The sequence below is a fragment of the Littorina saxatilis genome, linkage group LG1 (genome assembly GCF_037325665.1).
Source record: "Littorina saxatilis isolate snail1 linkage group LG1, US_GU_Lsax_2.0, whole genome shotgun sequence".
NCBI classification, from domain to species: Eukaryota; Metazoa; Mollusca; class Gastropoda; order Littorinimorpha; family Littorinidae; genus Littorina; species Littorina saxatilis.
The window spans coordinates 22,620,452-22,644,958 of NC_090245.1; the positions used below are offsets into that span (position 1 = coordinate 22,620,452).

Here is a 24,507-nt window from a genome sequence, read left to right on the forward strand (position 1 = left end):
ATTGGAAGCAACATGGCGCCCATCGGAAAAGACGACAGGATGGGTACCCCGGTAGCAGACGGCAACAACGACGGAGATGCAGAGAATCTATGGTGCGTGCAGATGTTTTCGTGGATGTTTTGTACATGATCTCTTTCTTTATACGCATAGTTTGATCGATAGCTTGCTGCGAAATGTGAAATAATTAAGCGAAGGGCAAATAAGGCAGCCTTGGAAAGTTAAAGCCTGCGAAAAATAATGAACTCGCATTCTTCAGATACTTGATGGCTTGATAACCGTTTGACTGTATTACAGCACCAGATATTATTGATGCGAGCAATCTGTACATCGTCCTTCGGGTCTCATGGAAACAGTGTTCTTGCCTTTGCACTGGAAATGGAATGCTGGTTAGCTTGCTACTAATGCAAGTCAATTAAACTGTTAGTCTCGTCTGCAACTGGTGTATGCAACTGGTTTGGCTAGTTGCTCACCTCTTGAAACTGAATTTATTGTTTAATGTTTATTCACACTGATTGCGTGATGATTCATTGCTGTGATATTATAAAGTATTCTGTGGTTCAACAGCTGGTTCTGAACTATGGTTGCCTGCTCATGTGCAGGAACCTTTACATAGGACTCTCCCAATCCTATCTTCTCTCTTTCTCTGTCTGTCTGTCTGTCTGTCTCTCTCTGTCTCTCTCTCTCCTGCCCTCTTTTGCATCTAACACACGTGCACACATTCACACACAAACAAGGGTATGCAAAATGTTTGCAGACCGTAGTAGTTAGTACTGCAATAGTTAGCCATTTGGGCAAGATTTGCCCCCTGTTTCTTTGACACGAGAATTGACGCGTGGGGCGAGGAAGAAGCGTTTCTTGGGCAAATCTTGCCGTGATAAACGCTAGGATTTGGCGAGAGAAGTTTAGCATGTCTGTTCGAGCTACGCTGGGAAAAATGGCCGCTGCACTGCTGCCAATCCAATTGGCTGTTTACCGACCAGTGCAGACGACCCTTTTGGTAATGTCAACGAATTGTGTTTATTTTTTGTGTAGCTAGCAATCAAACGATTTCATATTCACTCTAGCTGTCTTGCTTAGTAAGACTGAGAGGCTAGTCGCAAGCCATTCTCGCATGAAAGAAACAGGGGGACCGAAATGGTCAGTTGAAATCTTCGAGCCCAGATTTGTTTTGATAGACAAAATGTTATAAGGTTCCACTTCCAGCGTTTCGGTTTTGAATCATCCTTCATTCTATGCATTAGAAGTTAAAAGAAAAGAAGCGATTAGTTTGAGTGCAAGTTGGCAAAGTGGAAAAATAATCATTTAATGATTAATTATGCAACAGTTAGGCTCAGATTCTAAGGCAATTTACATTAGAGAGCGCGCTAAGCACGCGACAGGTGCGGAATAAAGTTAGCGCAGGACAGTGCATTCACATGATATCTCTTGACCTCAGTGCTGACCCTTGCAGGGATGTCGTTAGGCGTCAGACATCGGACATAGACCGATTAAAAGGCTTAAATGTCCGATTCACATAGCAGCATGACGGTCAGATGTCCTATCGTTTTCAACTGAGCGCGGTCATTGTCCAATGAGAACTCCATTCCTTTGGACAGCACGTTATTTGGTAAGTTTCCTTTCAAGATAGAAATCTTCAAAAAGCGACCGAGCGCTTTTGCGCACAGGTGCACTGAAGTTGTGCAGTGCAGATCTTGTGTTTTCCTAACCGTTTGCGGTAAGCTTATGAGCCGTATTTGGGTACACCTGTCTACTGCACACTAACGTTAAGAGTACGGGAGACAACTCCAACTGACCAAGGCTCGCGTCTGCTTTAAATTGTTTTAGGTTTAGAGATGAAGCGCAGCACTGGATTATGCCACCGAAAAAAAACTAAAGCCTTCCAAAGAACAGCAAAAGCTGAACACGTTTGGCGTTTCAACGGCATGGTGTGCTACATAGGCCCAAGAACACATTCTGGATAATGACAGTGCCAATCATAGTGTCGCCGCTGAAACCTCCACAATCACGTAAAGTAAAGTTTCGTCACTTGTAGATGATGTTGGTACAGCAGGAAATTCGCAGAAATGGTCTTTTAATAAGGTTAACTATTCATGGCTGACCCTGTCAAGTACTACTGTAGTTGGTCATACCACAGGCGGTAGGTATCGTTCACTGCACCAACATTATCAAAATAAAAAATACAGTAGTTTTTATTTGATAGTGTTGATGCAGTGAACGATGGCTACCGCCTGTGGTAGTTATAGATTGTGACAGCACAGAGACCATAGGCAACCTGTTTTGTCGAATCTGTCAAGAAAAAGCTCAGTCTGGAAATCATGCAGTTTGTGTGCCAATCAAAGTAAGAGTGCTGAAGTTTTTGGTTGTTTTTTAGTTTGTTTGTTTCTTTCTTTTTCGTGTGTGTCCTGTTTGAAACTAAAGTAATAAAACAACATACGCTCACAATGTTGGTGCATATACTGATGTGTGTGTGTGCACATGTTTTGTGTTTTGCACGAAATTATGATGTCCTATTAAAATTTGCGAAAGCAGTCAAATGTCCTATTAATACCGAAGAGCTCAGGACATTTGTCCTATAGGTATGAATTTGTGGCAACATCCCTGCCCTTGTCATAAGACTCTAAGGAATGCAATATGGCTGATACCAGAGTGCAAGTGTTTGCTTTTGTGCATCCGGTTGCATTAGAAAATGACAAAACGGTAATTTCCCGATTTAGCACCCTGTAACTGAAAGCTTCGTCGTCACACTTAATGCATGTCAAAATCGTCACTCTTCTTTTAGCTTATGACGTAACTTCAACGACCGGTCAATATCTGGAGTAAGCCGATCGACCCCTTCAATTGCCATTTGAATAATTATGTCCTTGCTCCGCATTTGATTTTGAATCAAAACTTTTGTTTCCTCATTTAAGCAGTTACCTCCCCTGCTGCTTGCTTCCGCCATGTTTTTCTGCGATAAAATGAGGTGCTAAACAGGGCCCGGCATGCGATATTCTTACCCGCGATAGCTCTAAATCTAGAGTCTATGTGAACATCCTGTCTCGCGCCTATCATGTGCCTGTTCCGGGATAGGTGTGTACTGTGAATTAGCTTAAAGTATCCTTGTTCCTTCCCCCAACCCCATGTGTATGATTGTACATGCATTTTCTATCAAAGCAAGCCCCAACAGTTTCCCATTTCATTCAGGTAATCGTGAGAGTAACCTTTTGGTTTACTGGTTAATGTCATACATAGTTACTGCTGACACAGTGACAGGCAAAATATACAACTCATTGCTCCATGAAAATTGAAATAACAACCATGGCTTTGATTTAGTTAACATTACAATAACAAGCTCTAGATATATCAAGATTAGAAAAAACACTTTAAAGTTCAGAAAGTTTTAGCTTGTCTGTGCCAGGGTTTCTTTCTGGCCTTGACAGGACGTGAAGTCGTGTTGGGATTGCATACACTGTGAGTGAGTCACTTCTAATACACTTCACTTCCTTCTCCATCACCTTTTTGTATTTGTTCTTCTTCCTTTATTTGTTATCTTCTTTACCTTTTTATTTTTTGTATTCTTGTTATCTGTGCATTCAAATGCTTTTGATTAATGTGCTTTGCTTGTTTGTTTTTTCCACTTTCTAGGGCCAGTATCTTGGGTGAAGTGCAATCCAGTTCAGGATCCAAATTATCAACCACAAGATCTCTTCTGGTGTTGGGTAAGTTCTGTCATTTTGTAGTTAATAAGACTGTAAAGACTAGCAGATATGTCATTGTCATATGCTGATGGTGACAGAAACATGCACAATGTCATGAGTGGGCAGTATGTTCCATTTTAACTTTTAACTTTATAAGTTACTGGATTGGGTACATTATCTTTGTCATGATTTTATTCAATGAAGCTTGAGACTAATAGTAATAGGGACTAGTCTTTCGGATGAGACGATAAAGCGAGGTCCCTTCGTGTACACTACATTGGGGTATGCACGTTAAAGATCCCACGATTGACAAAAGGGTCTTTCCTGGCAAAATTGTATAGGTGTAGATAAAAATGTCCACCAAAATACCCGTATGACCTGGAATAATAGGCCGTGAAAGGTGGATGCAGCGCCTATAGGCAGTCGATCTACTGGCCGATGTGAATGCGTGACATATTGTGTAAAAAATTCCATCTCACATGGCATTAATAGGTAACATGCGCCTTGAGTCGCCTTGTGTGGTGAGATACGTGCGCGATATAAATCCTCGTAAATAAAATAAATTAAATAAATAAATAAAAATAAAATAAATGAAAATAAGAGACTTTTTGTGTCAGTTTAGCTGCCATATGTATCTGCATGTGACAGTATCAGTATCAGTATGGCACATGAAGACTGAACATTATAGCATCTGAATGCTTTTGACATTCCTTTCCAGCTAGCTGCATGTTGTGACATATTTTAATATAAAGAAAGTATATTAACTTTGTTCATCTTACCACAGTCACTTCGTTGTTTAGATAAAGAAAGTATGTTACGTCCCTTGCTTTTAACTTGGATCAATATAGTATGCATTGTGATTATTGTCAAAGTGTTTACTTCGCAACAGGAGCAGACACTGATTTTTTTTTGAGAATTCTGTGAATTGTTGTTCATTGATACTACCCTGATGCTTTTTAAGCACTGAACGCACACATTTTCAACGGTTATATCATTATATTATATTTCTGTTACTGCAGGGGATAATGAATGTGGCAAGACTACCCTGATTGCAAAGCTGCAGGGTGTGGAAGACCCAAAGAAAGGAGCAGGCCTGGAGTACTATTACATTGATGTCCGTGATGAATACAGAGATGGTGAGTTTCACTTTCAGCTAGGGACATACTTTGTGTGCTTGGTTTATTAGGCCAAAAAAAAAATAGGTCTGTTTACGGTAACATAGGCCCAAAAAAATAGGGTCGGTAGGTCGGGATTTTTTTTTTCATTTTTTTTTTTTTCAAAAAAACCATATTTTTACGTTATTTTGCACAAAAAAAAACAAAGGATTTTTTTTTTTTTCTCCCCAAATGCCAAAAATAAAGTCTAGGGTCGCGCGAAAAAAATAGGGTCGGTCGGGTTACCGTAAACAGACTATTTTTTTTTTTTGGCCTTATCATTTTTTTGTTTATTTCAATTTTGTCTTCCGATCCTGCTTGTGTTTTTATTGTTTTGGACCAGAAGTCTGTGGTTAAGCTACTTCCTGCCCAAAATCTTTCCTGTTGGTCAACCTGATAATAGTTGGATAGGACGCAGTTTTGATGTGCCCACTTGGTTTTTGAGTACAGCGTAATTTTCAGTTGAACTAATGGGAATTACTTTGTGCACAACTAATCAGAGGGCCAAGAATGGAACTTGATGAGAAAAACATGCGCATAAACAATTTGTTGTGTGCGCATCTTCAACAAACAAAAATAGAGCTTTAATTAACAATGTATTGTTCATGCTTCTCATTGAGGGAATGAATGGCAAACTTAACTGTTAGTGTTACTTTCCATTGTACTTGTAGATTTGGTATAGTATACTGAGGTGATTTGAGCTTCCATAACCCTTTTAGAGTGCTCCAAATTTTAGGGCTCTAAATCTGAAAATGCAGACAATATGAAGAATCTAGCCAAAGTGGAACCCACCCCCCTTTTACAACCTAAAAACGTCTTAGAGAATCGGGTCTTAAAATGGAGGTAGTCTTAAATCAAAGGAGGTTCCCACTGTATTGGTTTCAGCTGAAGAATCAGTGGATAAAAGTAAAACTAGTGTTCTTTTGTCCTTATTTTTGGAGAAGATTAGTTAGTATGCTGTTAGGTTATTTCTCCATGTCATGAGGTTATTTCTCCATGTCTTGATGCTGTCATTGCTATTAGATTTGCAGTGTTGTAGTAGTTTTGACTTGCATCTAGCTTTATGACCTTTGGTGACAATTGAAAGGGCCTTGGGATAATTTATGTGAGGTGCAAGTGCAACAGCTGATTTGATAAACAAACAAAAAGTTAAGTGATATTGATAAAGACACGTATGAATTGTCATTTGCAAGTACAATTTTGCAGAAGCAATTTGCTTGATATTTTCTACTGATGTTCTCTGCATCATTTTTCCTTTGGATTTTTGTCCTCGTAGTTTTACATTTCTGTGTCTTGTTCCAATTACATGCACATCATGCTGAGCTGAAATATTTGATAAAAATGATGGTAGAGATTGCAAGATAAAATAGAAACACTGGGAACATAAAAAATAATGACGCAAACTTGCAGCACACCTAGGTTTACCTTTAGAGTATGACACAAGTGTGCTTTTACTTGTGTTTTTAGCATGCTTCAGACATGATTAGTGAATAAATAATCTGAGAGCTGCTGAACTAGAAGATTTTACAACAGTGGCATTGTCAAAAGTTAAACTTGATCTCTATATAGATCGGTTGGCTGATCTTAACTTTGAATTGAAGTTTGATGTTAAAGCACCACTTATTGATGTTCCAGTAATATTTTATTACATACATCGGCTTTCTTCCTGTGTTAAATGCTGTTACATATTACGCCATCTTTTTTTTTGCAGAGCAAGCGCGATTGAATGTTTGGGTGTTGGATGGTGACCAGTCTCACACTGGCCTCCTGAAGTATGCTCTGACGGAGGAGAATTTCGAGGACACAATGGTTTTGCTGGTAGCCTCCATTGCCCAGCCCTGGTCCATCGCGGAAAGCCTCAACAAATGGGTCACTGTGCTCAGCGAGCATATAGACAAGCTGCGCATACCCCCTGAGAAGATGAGAGAGTTTGAACAGAGCTGTGAGTATCCGAATGGTCGTTTTTGGCAGAGGGCAGGTGCTCTGTCAGTGTGTGTGTGTGCGTGTGTGTTGAATATTATGCAAACTGAAGTTGCAGTGGACGTTCTAACAATTCAAAAATTCAAATAGTTATGATTGCTTGATCAAGAAAGTGGTTGAAAATGCCTATAGCATGTTTCATTTGTTTTGAGTGCGGGGAACAAGTTGAATTGGAAGTTAGGAACATTGAGTGATTATTGTCTTTATCACACTCACAGATTAAGCGGTTGTGTGCAGAGTACACTACTCCTGCTGTTGCTAATGTACTGTGTTACTACTACTACAGCTGCTACATTTGCCAATAGTACAAAAAAAGCAACGACAGAAAAACAACAAGCAAACAGTGTCAGTGGATGCGCTATGCCAAGTTTATTCAGATTGATTTTTGGTCTTGCAAAAGTTGCAGCATGTGTAGGTGTATTATGAAGTCATCATCCCTGCCTCAGTGCCTGTGGCTGTGACAGACAGCAGCAGTGATTGTAATGAGGAAAAGAAGATGCAGGGATACATGTTGGCTTGGCACAGGTGTGGTGACGATTAATCAATCAAGCCCAGGGCTGTGAGATCAGGGGAGGCAACTGTTGTTATAGGGAGGCAACTGTTGGCATAGCTTTTGTCCTCTGGTAGTCTCCCCTTCTTAGAAGGCTGACACTGTTACACTGACAGCTTGGCTCAATGAGCCAGACGGATATATGGCTGTAATGGATATTGATTTTTCCTGGCCTCAGTTTGATTGTGCACAGCAGTGCACTTTGGCTGGCCTTGGGACTGGGAGACTCCAAGAGGAAAGGGGGTGGGTACAGGACGGAAGGTGGGGGGGGGGGGGGGGGGGGGGGGAGTAAAGGCAAAGATAGTTATTGAGTTTGTAACATGAGATGATGGGGTTTGGGGATGGGCGGTATTAAGCCAAACAAATGTACTGACTTTGGGAAACATGTCGAATGGGGTATAGTGTAATTCATGTAATTATTGTGTCTGTATTGTCAATGACCTGAGTGCCATACTTGTTCTTTATAATGCATATGGGTTGTTCGTATTTCAGTTGTTCAGAATAATAAATTCAGGTAGTAATGAAGTCATCTGAACAGCTCAGCCATAGCTACTCTAAGGTGATACTATGTTTTTGACTGATGACACAGGAAAATAGAATCATGAATTGTTGATTTTATTCTGTTTGAAAACTATATTCGTATAGCACTAGCAGGCTTTTTTCTTTTCTTTCAAAATAAAATACTTCCACGGATTTGGATTAAAAGATTGAACTGTTACAATACTCTCTTTACATCGTCTTATTCATGGAAGTTACCCATGTTCTTTTTGTGGAATTGCAAGTCAGTGTTAAATGATGCCAACAAAGAACTGTTCCCTTTCTGTTTTAGTGGTACGGTTCTTCCAGGACTACACGGAACCAGAGGAGAGCCAGTCCAGTACGCCTGCTCCGCCCCGTACTGACACCAACCCGTTGCATCCAGCTGCTCAGGCCTCAGATGACGAAAAAGTCGTTCTGCCGCTAGGAGAAAATGTCCTCGTACAGAATTTAGGAATTCCAATTGTAGTAGTACTAACAAAGGTTTGTGTGTGTATTTTGCAGACTTCAGAGCTTTGTGAGATTTGTTATGTGTGTCCATGTAGTTTGTTTTTCAGTGTAGATACTTGATGTTGGTAAATGTGCCTTTTCAACCTTTTTCAGTGGCTTATGTTAATTTTCGATTAACGTTTTATTGAAGAAAATGTAAGTATTGATTGATACAACAAAACCTAGATATACTTACTACCTGTTATAAAAAAAAATTAAAACGGGGCAGAGTGCAGATCTTATAACTGGTTTTTCAATAAATGGTTTCATCACAAATATCTGCACTTAAATGTATCTGCCTATACGGGTAGTTTAGAATTTAGAATGTAGTCTTTTCTGAAGTCCCAGCTGTTCCTTTGATGTATGTATGTCAAAATAATGATGGTCAATCTCTTTCTGTTGCAGTGTGACTCGATGTCAGTGTTGGAAAAAGAACATGAATTTAGGGATGAACACTTCGATTTTATTCAACAATTTGTGCGGAAGTTCTGCTTGAAATGTATCCTTTGCTGTTTCTGGAGTAAAAGGGGAGGTAAATGTGTGCTATATTGCTGTTATGTTTAGTGTGCCAGCAAGAAAATTGAACAGATCTGTTTTTAACAGTTCAGCACTGAGGCTACGGTCATTTTTGTTTGAGGTACATGTTTATGATATTTATACTTTCAGCAGAAATGATTTGAACAAAGACTATCCCCAGGGAAATATAACTTTAAGTGGAGAGGTATGGGGTATAGATCTACATGGTGATCTTTCACATGTCATGTAAATAGGCCACTCAAAGGCTAACTCACAGAGTCTGGTTTTCAATTCCCCCTGAGAACCTGCATTCAGTTATATTGGATCAATCTTGTTTTGATAGCCTTTAGTTGCTGATAGGGACTTGAAAGTGTGTGTATTTCCACAAGTAAGGAAGGTAGGGACATGAAAGTGTGTGTATTTCCATAAGTAAGGAAGGTAGGGAGAGGTGACAGGATGAGAAGTAGGGAAGGGGTGTGGGATGTGTCTTGTTGTTTTTGAAAAACTTAGTAGCTGCTACCATTCCTTAACCGTTCTGAGTTGGTGCTGCTTTGTTCTACACATCGGTGAAAGACGAACGAAACTGCGAGTTGCTGTACCGCTATCTAGTCCACAGGATATATGGTTTCCCCTTTACCGCGTCAGCCTACGTTGTCGAGAGAGACAGTGTGTTTGTGTAAGTCTCCAACAGATTTGTGTGTGTGGTTCATTTACTAAGATAAGTGTGCAGTTGGTAAAAGTTGTGTGGTAGATGTTTGATTGCATCTGTTGTTGAGGAAATTTAGTGCTGAGCATTTCTTACAAAGGGATGGACTGTGGATGGTTAAAATGGCATAAAATGTGGTAAATGCTGGGTCTTGCTGATGAAAGAATTCTACTTTACTTAAAGTCTACTCCTGAATAATAACAATATAAAGTTTTCCTTTATGGGAGTCCCATCAATTGGCTCCAGGCGCTTTACAATTTCATTAAATGACTCTTTGAACTTTTGTGATGATTGCATGCTAGTTTTTCTGCCTTGCAGACCATGTGGATGGGACAACGACAAAAAGATTAGCATATTGTACGAAAACATGGCCTCAGTCAAACCAGAGGACTCATTGGAAGACGTCATAGTCAAACCAGTGTTACGAAAGGTAAGTCTGAAAAAGAACATCAGTGTTCCTATGTAGTGCTAGGAGAGCTTTAGATGACTGTAACTTTTTAAAAGTGAAAGTACCAGTGCATTACTGTTTTTGTTGAGAATTTGTTCAGTCTTACAATATGCTTTTCATCATGAACAAAGAATGTCAGGAGTGTGTGTGTGTGTGTTCATGTGTCTGTGTGTGTTGCTGTGTGTGTGTGAGAGAGATGAGATATAAATCTTTGCATAAGCATACAAGCAAGCTTTTTGAAACCAGCCCTCAACCGGAGAGGGACTACTCTAAACCACATGTAAAGATACAGTCATGTAAAAAAAAAACATAAAAGAGAAAACAAAATAATAGGCAAGAGAGATTATCATTAAGGGTTGCGTTGAAGACTTGAAGCACGGTGAGTTGTGTGTTGCAGCCAGTGCAGCGTGACGCGGAGGTGGTGGCAGAAGATGAGCAGATGTTCCTGACGAAGCTGCAGACGGTGCTGGCCAAACAGGCTGCTGCTGGGGGAGGGCCTGCAGGGGTAACACATCCACCCTTCTCTCCCCTTCCTCTCATTGTCATGCTATCATATCATTCTAATCTAGTCCTTCAATGGGCACTACAAAAAAGATCTGTAGAACAGGAAGTAGGATCAACAACATCTCATTGTGCCTTCATTTCTCCACCTTTGGTCTCTCGTGGATGAAACTTCCTATCAGGAAATCTTTTTTTTTTTTGTATGTGAACGCTTACTTCCGGATAGATTTCCTGATTTTTTAAAACCTCCAAGAAAGGGAAATAACATAAAAAATACACGTATTTGACATTTAATTCTTAGGCCAATGTTTTTCCAGATTTTAAAGTTTCTGATGTTTCATCCATGAATTATTCACTTGTGTGTGACTTTCTCGGAAAAAGCAGTTTCCTACATGCAGCTGTTCTGTGTGAACCACTAAATGGAATAAGGATTTTGGGCTCCCACAGTTTTTTTTATTGAACATTTTCCTGTTTCGCTCAAGGATCAAAGTGTTCAAGAGAAAATTGTCACAAGTCTTTATAAATTTAATGTTGTGGTACTATTCTCAGCAGGTTTTGAGTAATAACCTTACTGACCCACTCTAATTAATAGACTTCCATCCTGAACGGTAAAGGTTGTTTTCAATTTAAATCAAATCTAAGACTGGGATGTTGAAATCTTTTCTTTTTTTTTCTCCCTGTTCTTCACTTCTTGTCTCTCTGTTTGAGCACTAGATTTCTTCTCAGACATGATATTTTTGGTTTGAGGAAGCCTTCAGTCTAACACTTTAGTTTTGTATGACGACTAACGGGACACTGTTGACAGAAAATATCATTGCAGGAAGCGGCCGCTCCTCGTCCCTCTCGACCTCAGACCACGCGCACCCCCGAAAGGGCGGGCGGTGCGCAGACATCCCCGATGCGAGGAAAGGTACCCCCAGACCATGTACGCATGTACCTCTTGCTTCTTTGCTTGCTAACACTAACTCTTAAGACCTACTGTTAGCCATCCATCCGAGAGGATTTAGCAGATATTGTTGATACGGCCTCTTTATGGTCCGAAAGACATTATATCTCTCCTGTGTTTGGTAAGATTGATAGAGAAGCAGTAATGTCAGGATGGGGAATTGTTTATAAGCTTACAGTGAAATGAGTTGTGTTGAGAAAAAAAAAAGAAGAAATCAATGTTCTCATTATTAGCATTGAATCAAGGTTTTGTTTGTATTTGTCAGTAATTTGCTCGTTTTAACTGTCAGGGATTTTGAACAAATCAATGCAACATAAATGATTTGAGTAATTTACAGCATTACAGTGGTCATTCATTTCCAAGCTACTTAGCACACAATTAAATATTCTATAAGAGTTGGAGGGGTTTTATGTGCCTAGGGTTTTATGTGGCCGAGTGGTAACGCACTTGCGCTCGGAAGCGAGAGGTTGCGAGTTCGACCCTGGGTCAGGGCGTTAGCAATTTTCTCCCCCCTTTCCTAACCTTGGTGGTGTGTTCAAGTGCTAGTCTTTCGGATGAGACGAAAAATCGAGGTCCCTTCGTGTACACTACATTGGGGTGTGCACGTTAAAGATCCCACGATTGACGAAAGGGTCTTTCCTGGCAAAATTGTATAGGCATAGATAAAAATGTCCACCAAAATACCCGTGTGACTTGGAATAATAGGCCGTGAAAAGTAGGATATGCGCCGAAATGGCTGCGATCTGCTGGCCGATGTGAATGCGTGATGTATTGTGTAAAAAAATTCCATCTCACACGGCATAAATAAATCCCTGCGCCTTGAATATGTGCGCGATATAAATTGCATAAAACTTTTTTTTTTTTTAAATCCCTGCGCTTAGAACTGTACCCACGGAATACGCGCGATATAAGCCTCATATTGATTGATTGATTGAAGGTGCAATTTTAAAAAGTAGTAAAGTTCAATATTTGTGTTATGCTGAAGTCAGCCACAGTTCACTGGTTTTAATTGTAGATGGAGCCAAGATGGCGCACCTTGTAGAATTGTAGTGACCGTTCTGGTAGTTGCACTGTTAAATATCATAATGAGCAATATTGGTTATACATGTATTTCCAAAGATGATTGTCAGCGTTTGGGTGTAGGGGAGTCTAACAGTAGTGATCCTTTTTTTTTATAGGTAAGTTCGTGCAAAAATTAGCACCATGATCATATTTTTATTGTACTCTTGAACGTGCCATACGGAGTACATATATTCTACCAAAACACATATTTGAATTGTACCCTTACGTTTAGCAGAGAACATTCAATGTAACCTACAGCTAGCAAGGTTTGTGGATGACTGTAGCCAGAAGTGTATACATTTCTTTTTTCTGAAATATCTGATCTCTCTTTCACATCTACCGAAGTACTAAACAGGTCTCAAAACATGTCTTATTTTTCTTGCTCATACTTTTTTTCTTTCTATAATATTCCATACAATTATTCTATCTGAATATCATACCTCTCTGTTACTATGCAGCAACTTGCCTTCAGTCTTTCAACTCGGTGTACGCCTTGCCACGAAGTAAAAGCTGCACACTATTTTGCTTGATGCACGGTTGTCAAGCTTTCTCTTTCATTCTATCAGCTGGTCTGCTTTGAAAAAAAAAAAAGTTCTTGGAGAAGAAATCACAAAAGTAATGCAGCAGAATGTCTGTGTGTATATGTGTGCGCTTGTGAGCCAAGTCATATCTGTCAGCTTCAAGTAAATCTGCACAGACTTCTGCAAGTTGCATTGTTTTCACTGAACATGGAAACAGTCAGCGGTCCAGCCACACAGTCACGCTTCCTTTTTTAAACGAGTTCAGTACAGGAAATAAGGTTTTGACCTTGATGTCAACTATCATATAAATTATGATTCTTTAATTCCCTTCAGATTTGTGCAGTACAGTGGAACTATAAAAATACAGTATGAGAAAACCGGGTCTTAAAAAAAAATAGTCTTAGAATAAAGTAAAATTTCCAGAAACTATCAACAAAAGATCTGAAAAAAATAAGGCCTGAAAGGGGGCCTCTTTAGAACATAGTGAGAGAGACACAAAGAGAGAGACAACGACGAAAAAAAAGAAAGAATAGCATTTTTTTCAGATTTGTACAGCCCTGATCTAGAAGTGGAAGAAAGAAAATGTATGCCTAACCAGCAGGTTTGATGTAAAGTTGTGTAACTAGTGAAAAAGGGGTGACAGTTTTGACCCATGACTAAGGCCCACATGTTGCGTTGATGTGTACACAGGACGGCAAAGCAGGACCACCGGGTCAGGCCACAGAGGGCATGCTGGCCAACTTCTTCAACAGTCTGCTGAACAAAAAGACTGGAGCTGCTGTAGCAGGAAAAGGTAGGTCATCAGTGCTTGGAGTCATCTGCACACACACACACACACACGCGCGCTCACACAACACACACATGCATATTCACATAGACAATGAGTGTAACTGTAAAGCACAAGACAGAGGTGCATGTGAACAGACTTCCAGCAAATGGATAAATGTTAAGTCTTTAGGGGACAGAAGGCAGCTCTGAGCTTGTGATCTTCTGGTAACGGGCTGAGATGAATACGGGTCAACAGAATGGGATCTATTTCACACTTCCTTGTCACTGTCATGTCTCGTAAAAGACCTGTCATTTGCCAGATCCCTTGGTGGCTGATAAGTTACAGTCCCACTCACCTGTGTAGCGTTACTCTTGTTGCTGCTAGCTTTTGATGGGAAGGAAGCAAGCAAAACTTTCTATCAGTGTGATAATAACGTGCAAAGTAAGAGTAAAGTAAGAAATAAAGTAAGCGAGGAAGAGCGATGATGATCCAGTGATAATGGTGGTGCTAACATTTTCACGCAGAGTTTTGTAATTCTTATATTCTCGAACATGCATCAAGAGAAGCTCAAAGAAAAGCTGAGCTAATAGTATAAAAATTCAAGCCCTAAAAGATGAAAAATCTACCATATCTTTGACAGTTACAAGTAAAGAAAGCAGTTAGCTTACTGATTAGTTACCATACTAGGAATAAGAATTTGTCACAGTATTGCTTTGTTTTGGACTGAATTGCTTGCAGCATTATCGCTGAGAAGAACACTGTCAGGTACTTCAAATTGTTGAAATTTGTTGTTTTCTTTGATTGTTGCTTGTTCGTTCACTCAGATTTTGAAAACTTTAATTCAAAGTCATAATACTAAGATGGATTTCCATGGTTCAGAATTGTTAATGTCATTACATGTAAAAGCACAGATTTATATATGAAACAGTTCTTTTGGGAACTGCCTGTGATTGAAATTGTTGCGTGGGTTTTTATTCATGCCTACATGGCCGGTTGTTTTGCTCATCATATATTATTGTTATTCAGTTGCGTTCGTTCGTTTGAAGTTGAACAATTCAAGAATTCTTTTACTGCAACAGTGCGGAGGATCTAAATATTCACTACCTTTGGATATGTATTACATAGCTCAAAAAGTAATATGCATTGGTTTTTGCTGGTGTTTTAACATAGAGGGGGGAATCGAGATGAGGGTCGTGGTGTATGTGTGTGTGTGTCTGTCTGTCTGTCTGTCTGTCTGTCTGTTTGTCTGTCTGTCTGTCTGTGTGTGTGTGTAGAGCGATTCAGACTAAACTACTGGGCTGATCTTTATGAAATTTGACATGAGAGTTCCTGGGTATGAAATCCCCGGACTTATTTTTTCGATAAATACCTTTGATGACGTCATATCCGGCTTTTTGTAAAAGTTGAGGCGGCACTGTCACACCCTCATTTTTCAATTAAATTGATTGCAATTTTGGCCAAGCAATCTTCGATGAAGGCCGGGGTTTGGTATTGCATTTCAGCTTGGGGGCTTAAAAACTAATGAGTGAGTTTGGTCATTAAAAATCGGAAACTTGTAATTAAAATTATTTTTTTATTAAACGATCCAAAAACAATTTCATCTTATTCTGCGTCATTTTCTGATTCCAAAAACATATACATATGTTATATTTGGATTAAAAACAAGCTCTGAAAATTAAAAATATAAAAATTATGATCAAAATTAAATTTCCGAAATCGTTTTAAAAATTATTTCATCTTATTTCTTGTCGGTTCCTGATTCCAAAAACATATAGATATGATATATTTGGATTAAAAACACGCTCAGAAAGTTAAAACGAAGAGAGGTACAGTAAAGCGTGCTATGAAGCACAGCGCAATCGCTACCGCGCCAAACAGGCTCGTCACTTTCACTGCCTTTTGCACTAGCGGCGGACTACGTTCAGTTTCATTCTGTGAGTTCCACAGCTTGACTAAATGTAGTAATTTTGCCTTACGCGACTTGTTTTTACATTTAGTCAAGTTTTGACTAAATGTTTTAACGTAGAGGGGGGAATCGAGACGAGGGTCGTGGTGTATGTGCGTGTGTGTGTGTGTGTGTGTGTGTAGAGCGATTCAGACTAAACTACTGGACCGATCTTTATGAAATTTGACATGAGAGCTCCTGGGTATGAAATCCCCGAACGTTTTTTTCATTTTTTTGATAAATGTCTTTGATGACGTCATATCCGGCTTTTCGTGAAAGTTGAGGCGGCACTGTCACGCCCTCATTTTTCAACCAAATTGGTTGAAATTTTGGTCGGGTAATGTTCGACGAAGCCCGGACTTCGGTATTGCATTTCAGCGTGGTGGCTTAAAAATTAATTAATGACTTTGGTCATTAAAAATCTGAAAATTGTAAAAAAAATATGTTTTTTATAAAACGATCCAAATTTACGTTTATCTTATTCTCCATCATTTGCTGATTCCAAAAACATATACATATGTTATATTCGGATTAAAAACAAGCTCTGAAAATTAAATATATAAAAATTATTATCAAAATTAAATTTTCCAAATCAATTTAAAAACACTTTCATCTTATTCCTTGTCGGTTCCTGATTCCAAAAACATATAGATATGATATGTTTGGATTAAAAACACGCTCAGAAAGTTAAAACGAAGAGAGGTACAGAAAAGCGTGCTATCCTTCCCAGCGCAACTACTACCCCGCTCTTCTTGTCAATTTCACTGCCTATGCCGTGAGCGGTGGACTGACGATGCTACGAGTATACGGTCTTGCTGCGTTGCATTGCGTTCAGTTTCATTCTGTGAGTTCGACAGCTACTTGACTAAATGTTGTATTTTCGCCTTACGCGACTTGTTTCTTCTTAGGGGGGAGGGGGGCAGGGTGTTGTTAGAAAAACAGAAACTGATTGCAGTTTCCTGAGTTCTTGTTCATTGATTTTCAAACTGTGTTTTGAAAAATTGATACATTTTGTGGGTTCTTGCCAGCAATGTGAATTTTTAGTAATTTTCAGTACAGTGGTACCTATGTATAACGACTTTGAAAATGTAACCGAAATTCGGTCGTAATATGGAGGATTGCTTTATGTCCGGGTCCGTCAATGATCAGGAATGACATGGGCATTTTGATTGATGCCACCCAAAAAGTAATGTTATTCTTTCCTTAAACGATTATGGTAAGCCGTTTTCTATTCAATTATTTACCCACAGATAGTTGTCTTGCTTGTTTAATGAAGCCCTGTAACTACTCGTGGGTTAAGGGTTTGCAAATTAAAACACACTGAGGTCAAACGAAAGTATGCGGTCCCAAAGCATGCACATCGATCTCGATACAAACAAACAAATAAGTTTTTATGAATTGATATTATTGTAGAATTGTCAGCAATTGCAGAGCTAAACACAGTCAGTAACATTCAGGTAGGAATCATTACTAATGTAATAACATGTATGAAACACTCAAATTACCTTGGGAGGCAAAGCCCTACAAATTTGGTAGAAGTCCACGCACAAAAAGCTATGTGAAATGAAAGGTTTGCAAGAGCATACCAGGAGACAACATCAGTCAGACCTTATCGCAATCAGCTTTCTGAAACCCCAGGGTGTCATGGCAGTCATTGTACATTTGAGCTTTGAATAGCTTACTGCTTAGTGTACAAGGCTGGCAGACAACTGCTGTGACAAGAGGAACTACTGCACCACCCTGTCATTCAAGAGTGAATACTAATTGTGCGAGTTGTATGGCACTGGGCAGGTTAGACTTAACATTTGGGTCAACTGTGTGTTGCAGACAAGGCGTCGGTGACAAGGGACGCTGCGGCAGAACTGGAGAGACTGCGCGGCAAGAAGGTTCCAGAGGCCAACTCCAATGACACAGGGGCGTCTGGATCCTGAGATGTGATGAGCCGCCTGTGCACTAGCTCTGCACCGGGCCAGAACAATATTGCTCGACACTCATCCAGCCCTGTGCCAGTCTTCACTTCATCGTTTCGTGGCTTTCATCATTGCAGTCATCACTGCCATTCTTTGCACTGTCATCGTCATTGCAGACTGGCTGAACATGCGGGTACTGATGTCATCCCACAGATGATGTCCTGGACAGCTCTGCATGCTTGTGGTTGAGAGTAGTAGGAAAGAGAGAGAGAGAGACTATTTTTGGCCCTTGTAAAGAAACTTGTAGGTTCAAGACTGAAGAAACTCCAAGACTGCTGCTGTGTTTTCCTCTCAACTGATGGCCGGTCCTCAGATCACAATCAATCCATTCGTGTTGCACCTCAACCACGCTGCCCCTCCCCACTCTGCAGCTTGCTAATCCCATCTTCCTCCCTCCCCCCGACCTCTCCACCCTTCTTTCCTTTCCCTTCAAACCACCCCTCGCCTGCCTCCCTTGCTATAGATAAAGCTTTTGCCATCTGGACCATCTTCTGAACTCAGGTCAACCAGAGTAGCGAACAAGATCATGATTGAATTCAAGTGTTCAAGCTGTTGACTTGTTGTTTTCTTTCGTTGCTTCTTTTCCTTTTTTGTTTTGTTACGCTGCCTTTAAAGAATTAACAGAGCTGTCAAGAGTTACGAGAGTAGGAGTAATGTGGTGGTAGTGTCTTGCCCATGGTTTAGGCACCGGGTTAGCAGAGCAATAGAAAAAGCAAGGAATGTTTGTGAAGTGCCAGTGTTGAGATCTGAGGCCTTCACAGTCACCTGGGGAGAATGTCTGTTCGGGTGAAATGACCTACTCCAACGAATGCGGGCAAGAACTGCAGTAGATGCTTCCTTTTCAAGAAGTGATAGACTGACTTCCAGACTTTCTGTTGAATTACCATCTCTTGATTACTTTCCGTGATGGCGTTCCTGTGTTGTCGACCATGCACCACAGCGGCGTAGTTGCTGCCTCTACGTTTTTCGTTTGTCAAGTCAGCTTTTTTAACTGATGTGTTGTTGAATTGTGCTTGCCTTTTCATTGACAAATTATCCTGTCATAAATTCATTGTACAGAAATTATAAAGTAACTTAAATGAAAGACGGTGTGCGTATATATGATATGAATATATGTATGATGTAATGAAGCTTATTTGCCGTTTGGTTTGCCATGAAGATGCATTTCACCAAGTCTTTTCCCCTTGGCATTACTGTAGTTTTTGTTATGATTTGTTACGTCCGATAGCCATCGTTGTGTGATGCTTATTTTTTGTTATGTTTTGTTTTGTGAAAGGGTATTGTTTTTTTCTAACAAAAGGTGCTTTTGTTTGTACTTATGGGGATTTAACATGCACGCATGAACGTATTTCAGAATTAACTATTCAGACTGACATGGCGAGGTAGAAAATTGAATGTAGCCGAGATGAGCGTATGTATAGGCAAGTTCCAGAGCGAAATAAGAAATACATGCACTGACGTAGGTGGTTGCTGAAAGGCAGATTTTGTAATCTTATGCATGCAGTGTTATTGTTATGCAAAGAGATGTCCCAGCACAGTCGGATTGCAGCGAGATGAAGGGAAAGAGGGTGGAAGGAGCAAGTAGTGCAGCGTAGTGAGTCACACAAAGTTACTACACCTCCTGTCATCGACTGTCAAATCGCAACAGCTGTCAGTCCTGCACCTAAACGAATGGATTTTTTTTATAGATTCAACCAAGCAGAACTTGTACGCAATGGCTTGCAGATGTTCAATGTTTGACTGGCGTTTGCTTTTACTGAAGATGGACGTGTAGGTGTGGAATATAGTCATACCTGTTGCCAGATGTGTTGCAGTATATTTGCTTGAATTCATAGTAGTAAAAGTCTTGGAAGGCAGACTGTGTTTGAAAATAAACCTCTTCATTATTTGTATGAGTAAAGGAGATAAAACAATTATTGATTGAAAAAAAGCCTTAACGTCTTAGCAGGTTGCAAATTGTGTAAAGTTGGAGATAAAGGAAGAATAAATGGTGATAACAAAAAAACAGCCTAACACTTCGTTTGTGCATTTGTGAAAACTCATTTCGTTTATGTCATGTGTTTTTACTTTGTAAAAGTGAAGCAGATAGAGGAAGATTGCAAAACAAACATTCAACACACCTGACCCAAATTAAATGTTAAGGCTGAATGCCCTGCTTGCACTTAAGTTAGTAAGAAAATTTGGCCGGAGTTCAGCAGGAGAAAAGTAGACTGGCTGGACAGTCTTGTTGAGTTTGGATTCAGGTACACTGTGATAAACATACTTACACGTCTTGGGAGGGAGGGAGAGAGAAAGAGGCGTTTGGATTTTGCTCGTCCAGACTCGTTCGTGTAGGCAATTCAACTGTTATATATTAATTTATATGTGCATGTTCCAACTTGTTCAGCTTGAATAAGTATGAAAGCGAGACTGGTGATGTAGATTACTGTAACTATAGCATAATGTACAGTTTTTCAGTTTTATAGATTGCTTGAGCGGTCGGCTGCTTACGTTTGTCGCACTTGTATGATGAATTTTTTCTAGTATCTGCGCGAAGAATGTACTTGTTTAAAATTGTTTTCGCAGATGCTTCGCTCTCATTTCAATGATTTGTCCAATGAAACAGGAGATATGAATTGGCCATGCAAAAATGTGTTGCACAAATTTCATTATTCTTTGATTAATAATTCCTTGAAGTCATTTGACATAAGTAAATTATGTATCCCTGGGGTCTGTTGTCCTTCACGTTTCTGTTGCCATTTAAAGTGCCCTAGCTTTAGAAGTGACTATCTTCAGAATGTTATTCTATCCCATGGTCATTAGTATTTTAGGGTTATTCTCTCTTTCATGTGATAACTGAAAATCCCCATTGCCCCTGAAGCCAGCACCCATCCTACCCTTTTTTCTCAAACATATTTTTGGAAGATTAATTAGAAAAAAACACAGTAAACACCAAGTTCCAAAGACTTTCGGGCCACGCCCTTCTTCAGTGAAATGAATGAGAATGTAAGTAAACAATGACCAATGACGTAAAATTCTTGATTAAACTTCATATTTCATATTTTTGGAAGGGAAGAGCTATACAACTTGTGTATCATCTAAAGAGAGTTGCTGCATAGTTATGAAACTTACATAACCCTGAATGAGGATTACCAACAGTCTCGCTTTCCTATCTCATAACAATGATCTTCTGTAGTTTCCACCTCTTCTTACTTTTAGTGTTGCTTTGTTTGTTAAAATACTCAAAACTATTTACATAATTTTGTATGACTCTTTTATCAAAAATGCATTTTGCAGATATAAGTGAAAAAGTATACTGTTTCCCTCTTTTGACTGTTAAACTGTAGAACATTTCTGTTGTAGAATGATCTGATTAGAATTTACTGATCATGGAGATGGGTGAAAAACTAAATTCCCAGTATAAAAAAACCCATGAAACTAAAAGAAGCCAGCATAGTAACGGCTCCGAAAGTACAGTAGATTACATAACTAACTGGTTTTGGGACAGAAACTTACCACAAGTTATTCCATGAGCTGCGTCTTAGTCTCTGTAATTCTAGTGTGCAAATATGTTGTATAAACTGCACTAAAAAAATACATGCACACTAGAGAGTGTGTTCTGTTTTGCCAAGATTTGGGACAGATAAACCTCTTTAGCAGTGTAAATGTGTGCATGAAATACTCCATCCATACTGCCAGAGAAAATTGTTGTCTGTGACTCAGACTTTTGTTTTATCAATCCTTTACTGCACAAAACCCTCTTTTGCTCATTGGATAGAACGGTTTCATTCCTGCTGACGGGTTGTACAACATAATGCATGTCCCGAAAGTGTGTAAAAATATGAATGCTTTGCCTAAATGATGACTTGCAGGGTTTTACAGACTGTCTCGAAAGTGAGTAAAAATATCAATGCTCTGCCTAAATGACGACTTTCAGATTTGTACCTACTGTCTGGACATGGATAATATGCATAAGAGCTATCACATCAGCAGGGATGTAACCTATACATAGTACATGTTATGGGACAGACGTATGTGATGGGCTTTAGGCCTTTTGACAGAAAAGTGTGAAAGAAGCATGAAAATAAAATGTATTTGTTTCGGTTGAACTTCACCCCAGCCCTTTTCCTTTTTTTGCCATGACATTTTCATTGACATTATCGTTCATTACACCCCCCGCGGGTTTGGGGGAAGAATTTACCCGATGCTCCCCAGCATGTCGTAAGAGGCGACTAACGGATTCTGTTTCTCCTTTTACCCTTGTTAAGTGTTTCTTGTATAGAATATAGTCAATGTTTGTAAAGATTTTAGTCAAGCAGTATGTAAGAAATGTTAAGTCCTTTGTACTGGAAACTTGCATTCTCCCAGTAAGGTCATATATTGTACTACGTTGCAAGCCCCTGGAGCAATTTTTTGATTAGTGCTTTTGTGAACAAGAAACAATTAACAAGTGGCTCTATCCAATCTCCCCCTCCCCCCCCCCTTTCCCCGTCGCGATATAACCTTCGTGGTTGAAAACGACGTTAAACACCAAATAAAGAAAAGAACGAATCGTTCATTACGGTATAAAGCAACAACTATTTTTGTGTCCTCAATATTAAAATGTGCGTTTCTTTGTTAGAGGTTTGAGATTGTGTGCAGAGTGTTATCTGGTGTGTGGATCTTACAACAAAGTAGACAGGGAGGATGAGTCAGTCTGTACTCTTACTAACATTGCTTTGATATCATTGAAAAAAATAACATGCAAACAACTTGAGAAGGAATTTGCAAGACAAAAGAACAAACTTGAAAGATGAGACAAAAAGGAAACTACATGCGTCTTGTTTTGTGGATCAGTTTAAAAAAAAAAAGTGTTTCGTGTACATGTTTCACTGGTGGTAAACATTCAAGTGGTGTCTGACTGATTTTGTCTCTGCATATGATATTAACAGTCGGGTACACATTGTGTCTAAATGTGTCAATATTTTCAGTTGACTTTAATCAAGCTGTGGCTGCCGCAGTCAGTATAGCAATTTTGTTTAAAGTCCTCCAGCAAAACTTTTTGTGTTCTTTTTTGTGATGAGTCTTGCTTTTACTTCAAGATTTTGACATGTGCAACTTATCATACCAGGGAGAAATGAAAACCAACCTTTTTTTCCCATTGAAGTATCTGTGAAGTGTTCGATAAATGTTAATTTTTCTTTCTTCTTGAAGTTGAAATCACCATGATGTTCTACCTGTGCTGTATCCCAAAGTGAAGCAATTTCGTGTTTTCCCCATTTGCATATCCATTTGTGTGCTGCCTAGGTGTACATTATATGCATTCATCTGTGCCAAGGCCTCAGCAACATACATTTTGTCACTGTTCTAGAAAGAAAGCGCTACTTGGCCAAGAGACTGATAAGTTTATATTTTTGTCTGTCCTTCTTACTTAGATGCTAGGATTTGTGTTTCTTGTTTGTGTTTAAAAGAAAAAGGGGGGGGGGGGGGGGAGCAAAACGGTTAAAAAAAAAAGAGGACAGTTTCTTGTTTGCTTTGTGGAGTATTCATCTTGTAATTTAAGTCTTAATTTTTTGATTCCTTGAGATGCCCTTTGAGCGCATGGGCTGATAATATTTTTCATCCATAAAGTGGGTGCTGGAACGCATGATTGTTTACTGTGCATCCTAAAAGGAAAGCAAATTACATGCATATGTATAGAGTGTCAGATAAAAGACAAAATAGTGCGGAAAGCTGAGCTCTGATGGCTGGGTCAATAAGGGTGATCCTCTCGGTTTATCTCAAGTTCAAATTCTGAGCTTAAGATACCATTAGTATTGTGTGTGTTGAACATATTCTGTGAGATCATTCCTTAATTCTCCATACCATCCTGAAGTCAGTTGATGAAATATTCATGAAGAAAATACCAAGACTAGATTCTGCTGTGTATTCTTTTTGTTTTAAGATAGCAGGGTCTACTCAAAAATAATTCATTTAATACAAAATACAGTTAATTATAGACTCGTGTCATTTTCATTAACTGAAGGCGGTAACGAAATACATTAAATTTGAAATTTGAGCAATTACGTTTCCAGACCAATAACGACAAGAACTTTGTACTTGAAAGGCCAACAAGATAAGAGATTTGAACTGCAGAGGTTCATCCACATTTTCATTTTCTTTCATGAGCACAGTTTGATTCGTTGAATGCACGACCTGTAAGTTTTCGCCTCCAGGAAACCTTGAACAGTCTTTCAAGCGAAACTGTCCCTGCGTTGTCGTTTTTTATGGAGGAATAACAGTCCAATTGTAAACCACTACGAGTACTTCCGCCTGCATTCTCCTTGTCTTGTGTGTGATTTTTGCAACTGTACATTATACAGAAACTCTACGAAGAAAACTAATGCTGACGGCTCCATGGTGAGTGTATGTGTAAGACTGAGAGGGAGGATGAATGTTAAGTGCGTGCGTTTGTTGTTGGGAGATTTAAAGTACAAATATTGATTTTTTTGGTCTTTTTCCTGATTAGTTAGGGGTCAAGCATCACATGACTGTGGTCACGAGACGATGAAAATCCTAATTTCATTCGTCGTTGTGCCATTGTGTTTTCATGTGTGAAGTTCTGGGTTTTCTTTCTTGCCTGCTGCATGCATCTGAACATGATGTCTGACATGTTATTCAAGACCAGAGAGAGTCGTGCTACAAATAAAACAGCCGACTCAGTTACACCACAACTGAGCAAGACTATGTCTGCAGATCATGTAAGGGTTGTTGCAATAAAGTCTTTAAACCATTACAA

At 39.4% G+C, this 24,507-nt stretch overlaps 1 protein-coding gene across 4 annotated transcripts; it reads left to right on the plus strand.

Moving 5' to 3' along the window:
- Positions 1 to 6: 6 nt before the first annotated feature.
- On the plus strand, positions 7 to 24,507 carry LOC138964860 (cytoplasmic dynein 1 light intermediate chain 2-like). 4 transcript variants are annotated; one of them, XM_070336925.1, is made up of 13 exons: positions 7 to 92; positions 3,625 to 3,698; positions 4,697 to 4,813; positions 6,543 to 6,773; positions 8,191 to 8,381; positions 8,793 to 8,886; positions 9,444 to 9,579; positions 9,928 to 10,039; positions 10,455 to 10,562; positions 11,379 to 11,483; positions 13,778 to 13,880; positions 14,595 to 14,621; positions 17,629 to 24,507. In XM_070336925.1, exons 1-13 carry the CDS (start codon positions 13 to 15, stop codon positions 17,730 to 17,732), a joined length of 1,482 nt encoding a protein of 493 aa, XP_070193026.1. In that variant the 5' UTR covers positions 7 to 12; the 3' UTR covers positions 17,733 to 24,507. The 4 variants fall into 4 exon arrangements, with proteins under 4 accessions (XP_070193026.1, XP_070193034.1, XP_070193041.1 ...); XM_070336933.1 differs by having other exon boundaries at positions 11,379 to 11,468; XM_070336940.1 differs by lacking the exon at positions 14,595 to 14,621.

Coding starts and splice junctions, on each gene's coding strand:
- LOC138964860 (XM_070336925.1), top strand. CDS start 13: ATGGCGCCCATCGGAAAAGACGACAGGATGGGTACCCCGGTAGCAGAC. Junction 3,699..4,696: donor AAGATCTCTTCTGGTGTTGG/GTAAGTTCTGTC, acceptor CTGTTACTGCAG/GGGATAATGAATGTGGCAAG. Junction 8,887..9,443: donor GCGGAAGTTCTGCTTGAAAT/GTATCCTTTGCT, acceptor AACCGTTCTGAG/TTGGTGCTGCTTTGTTCTAC.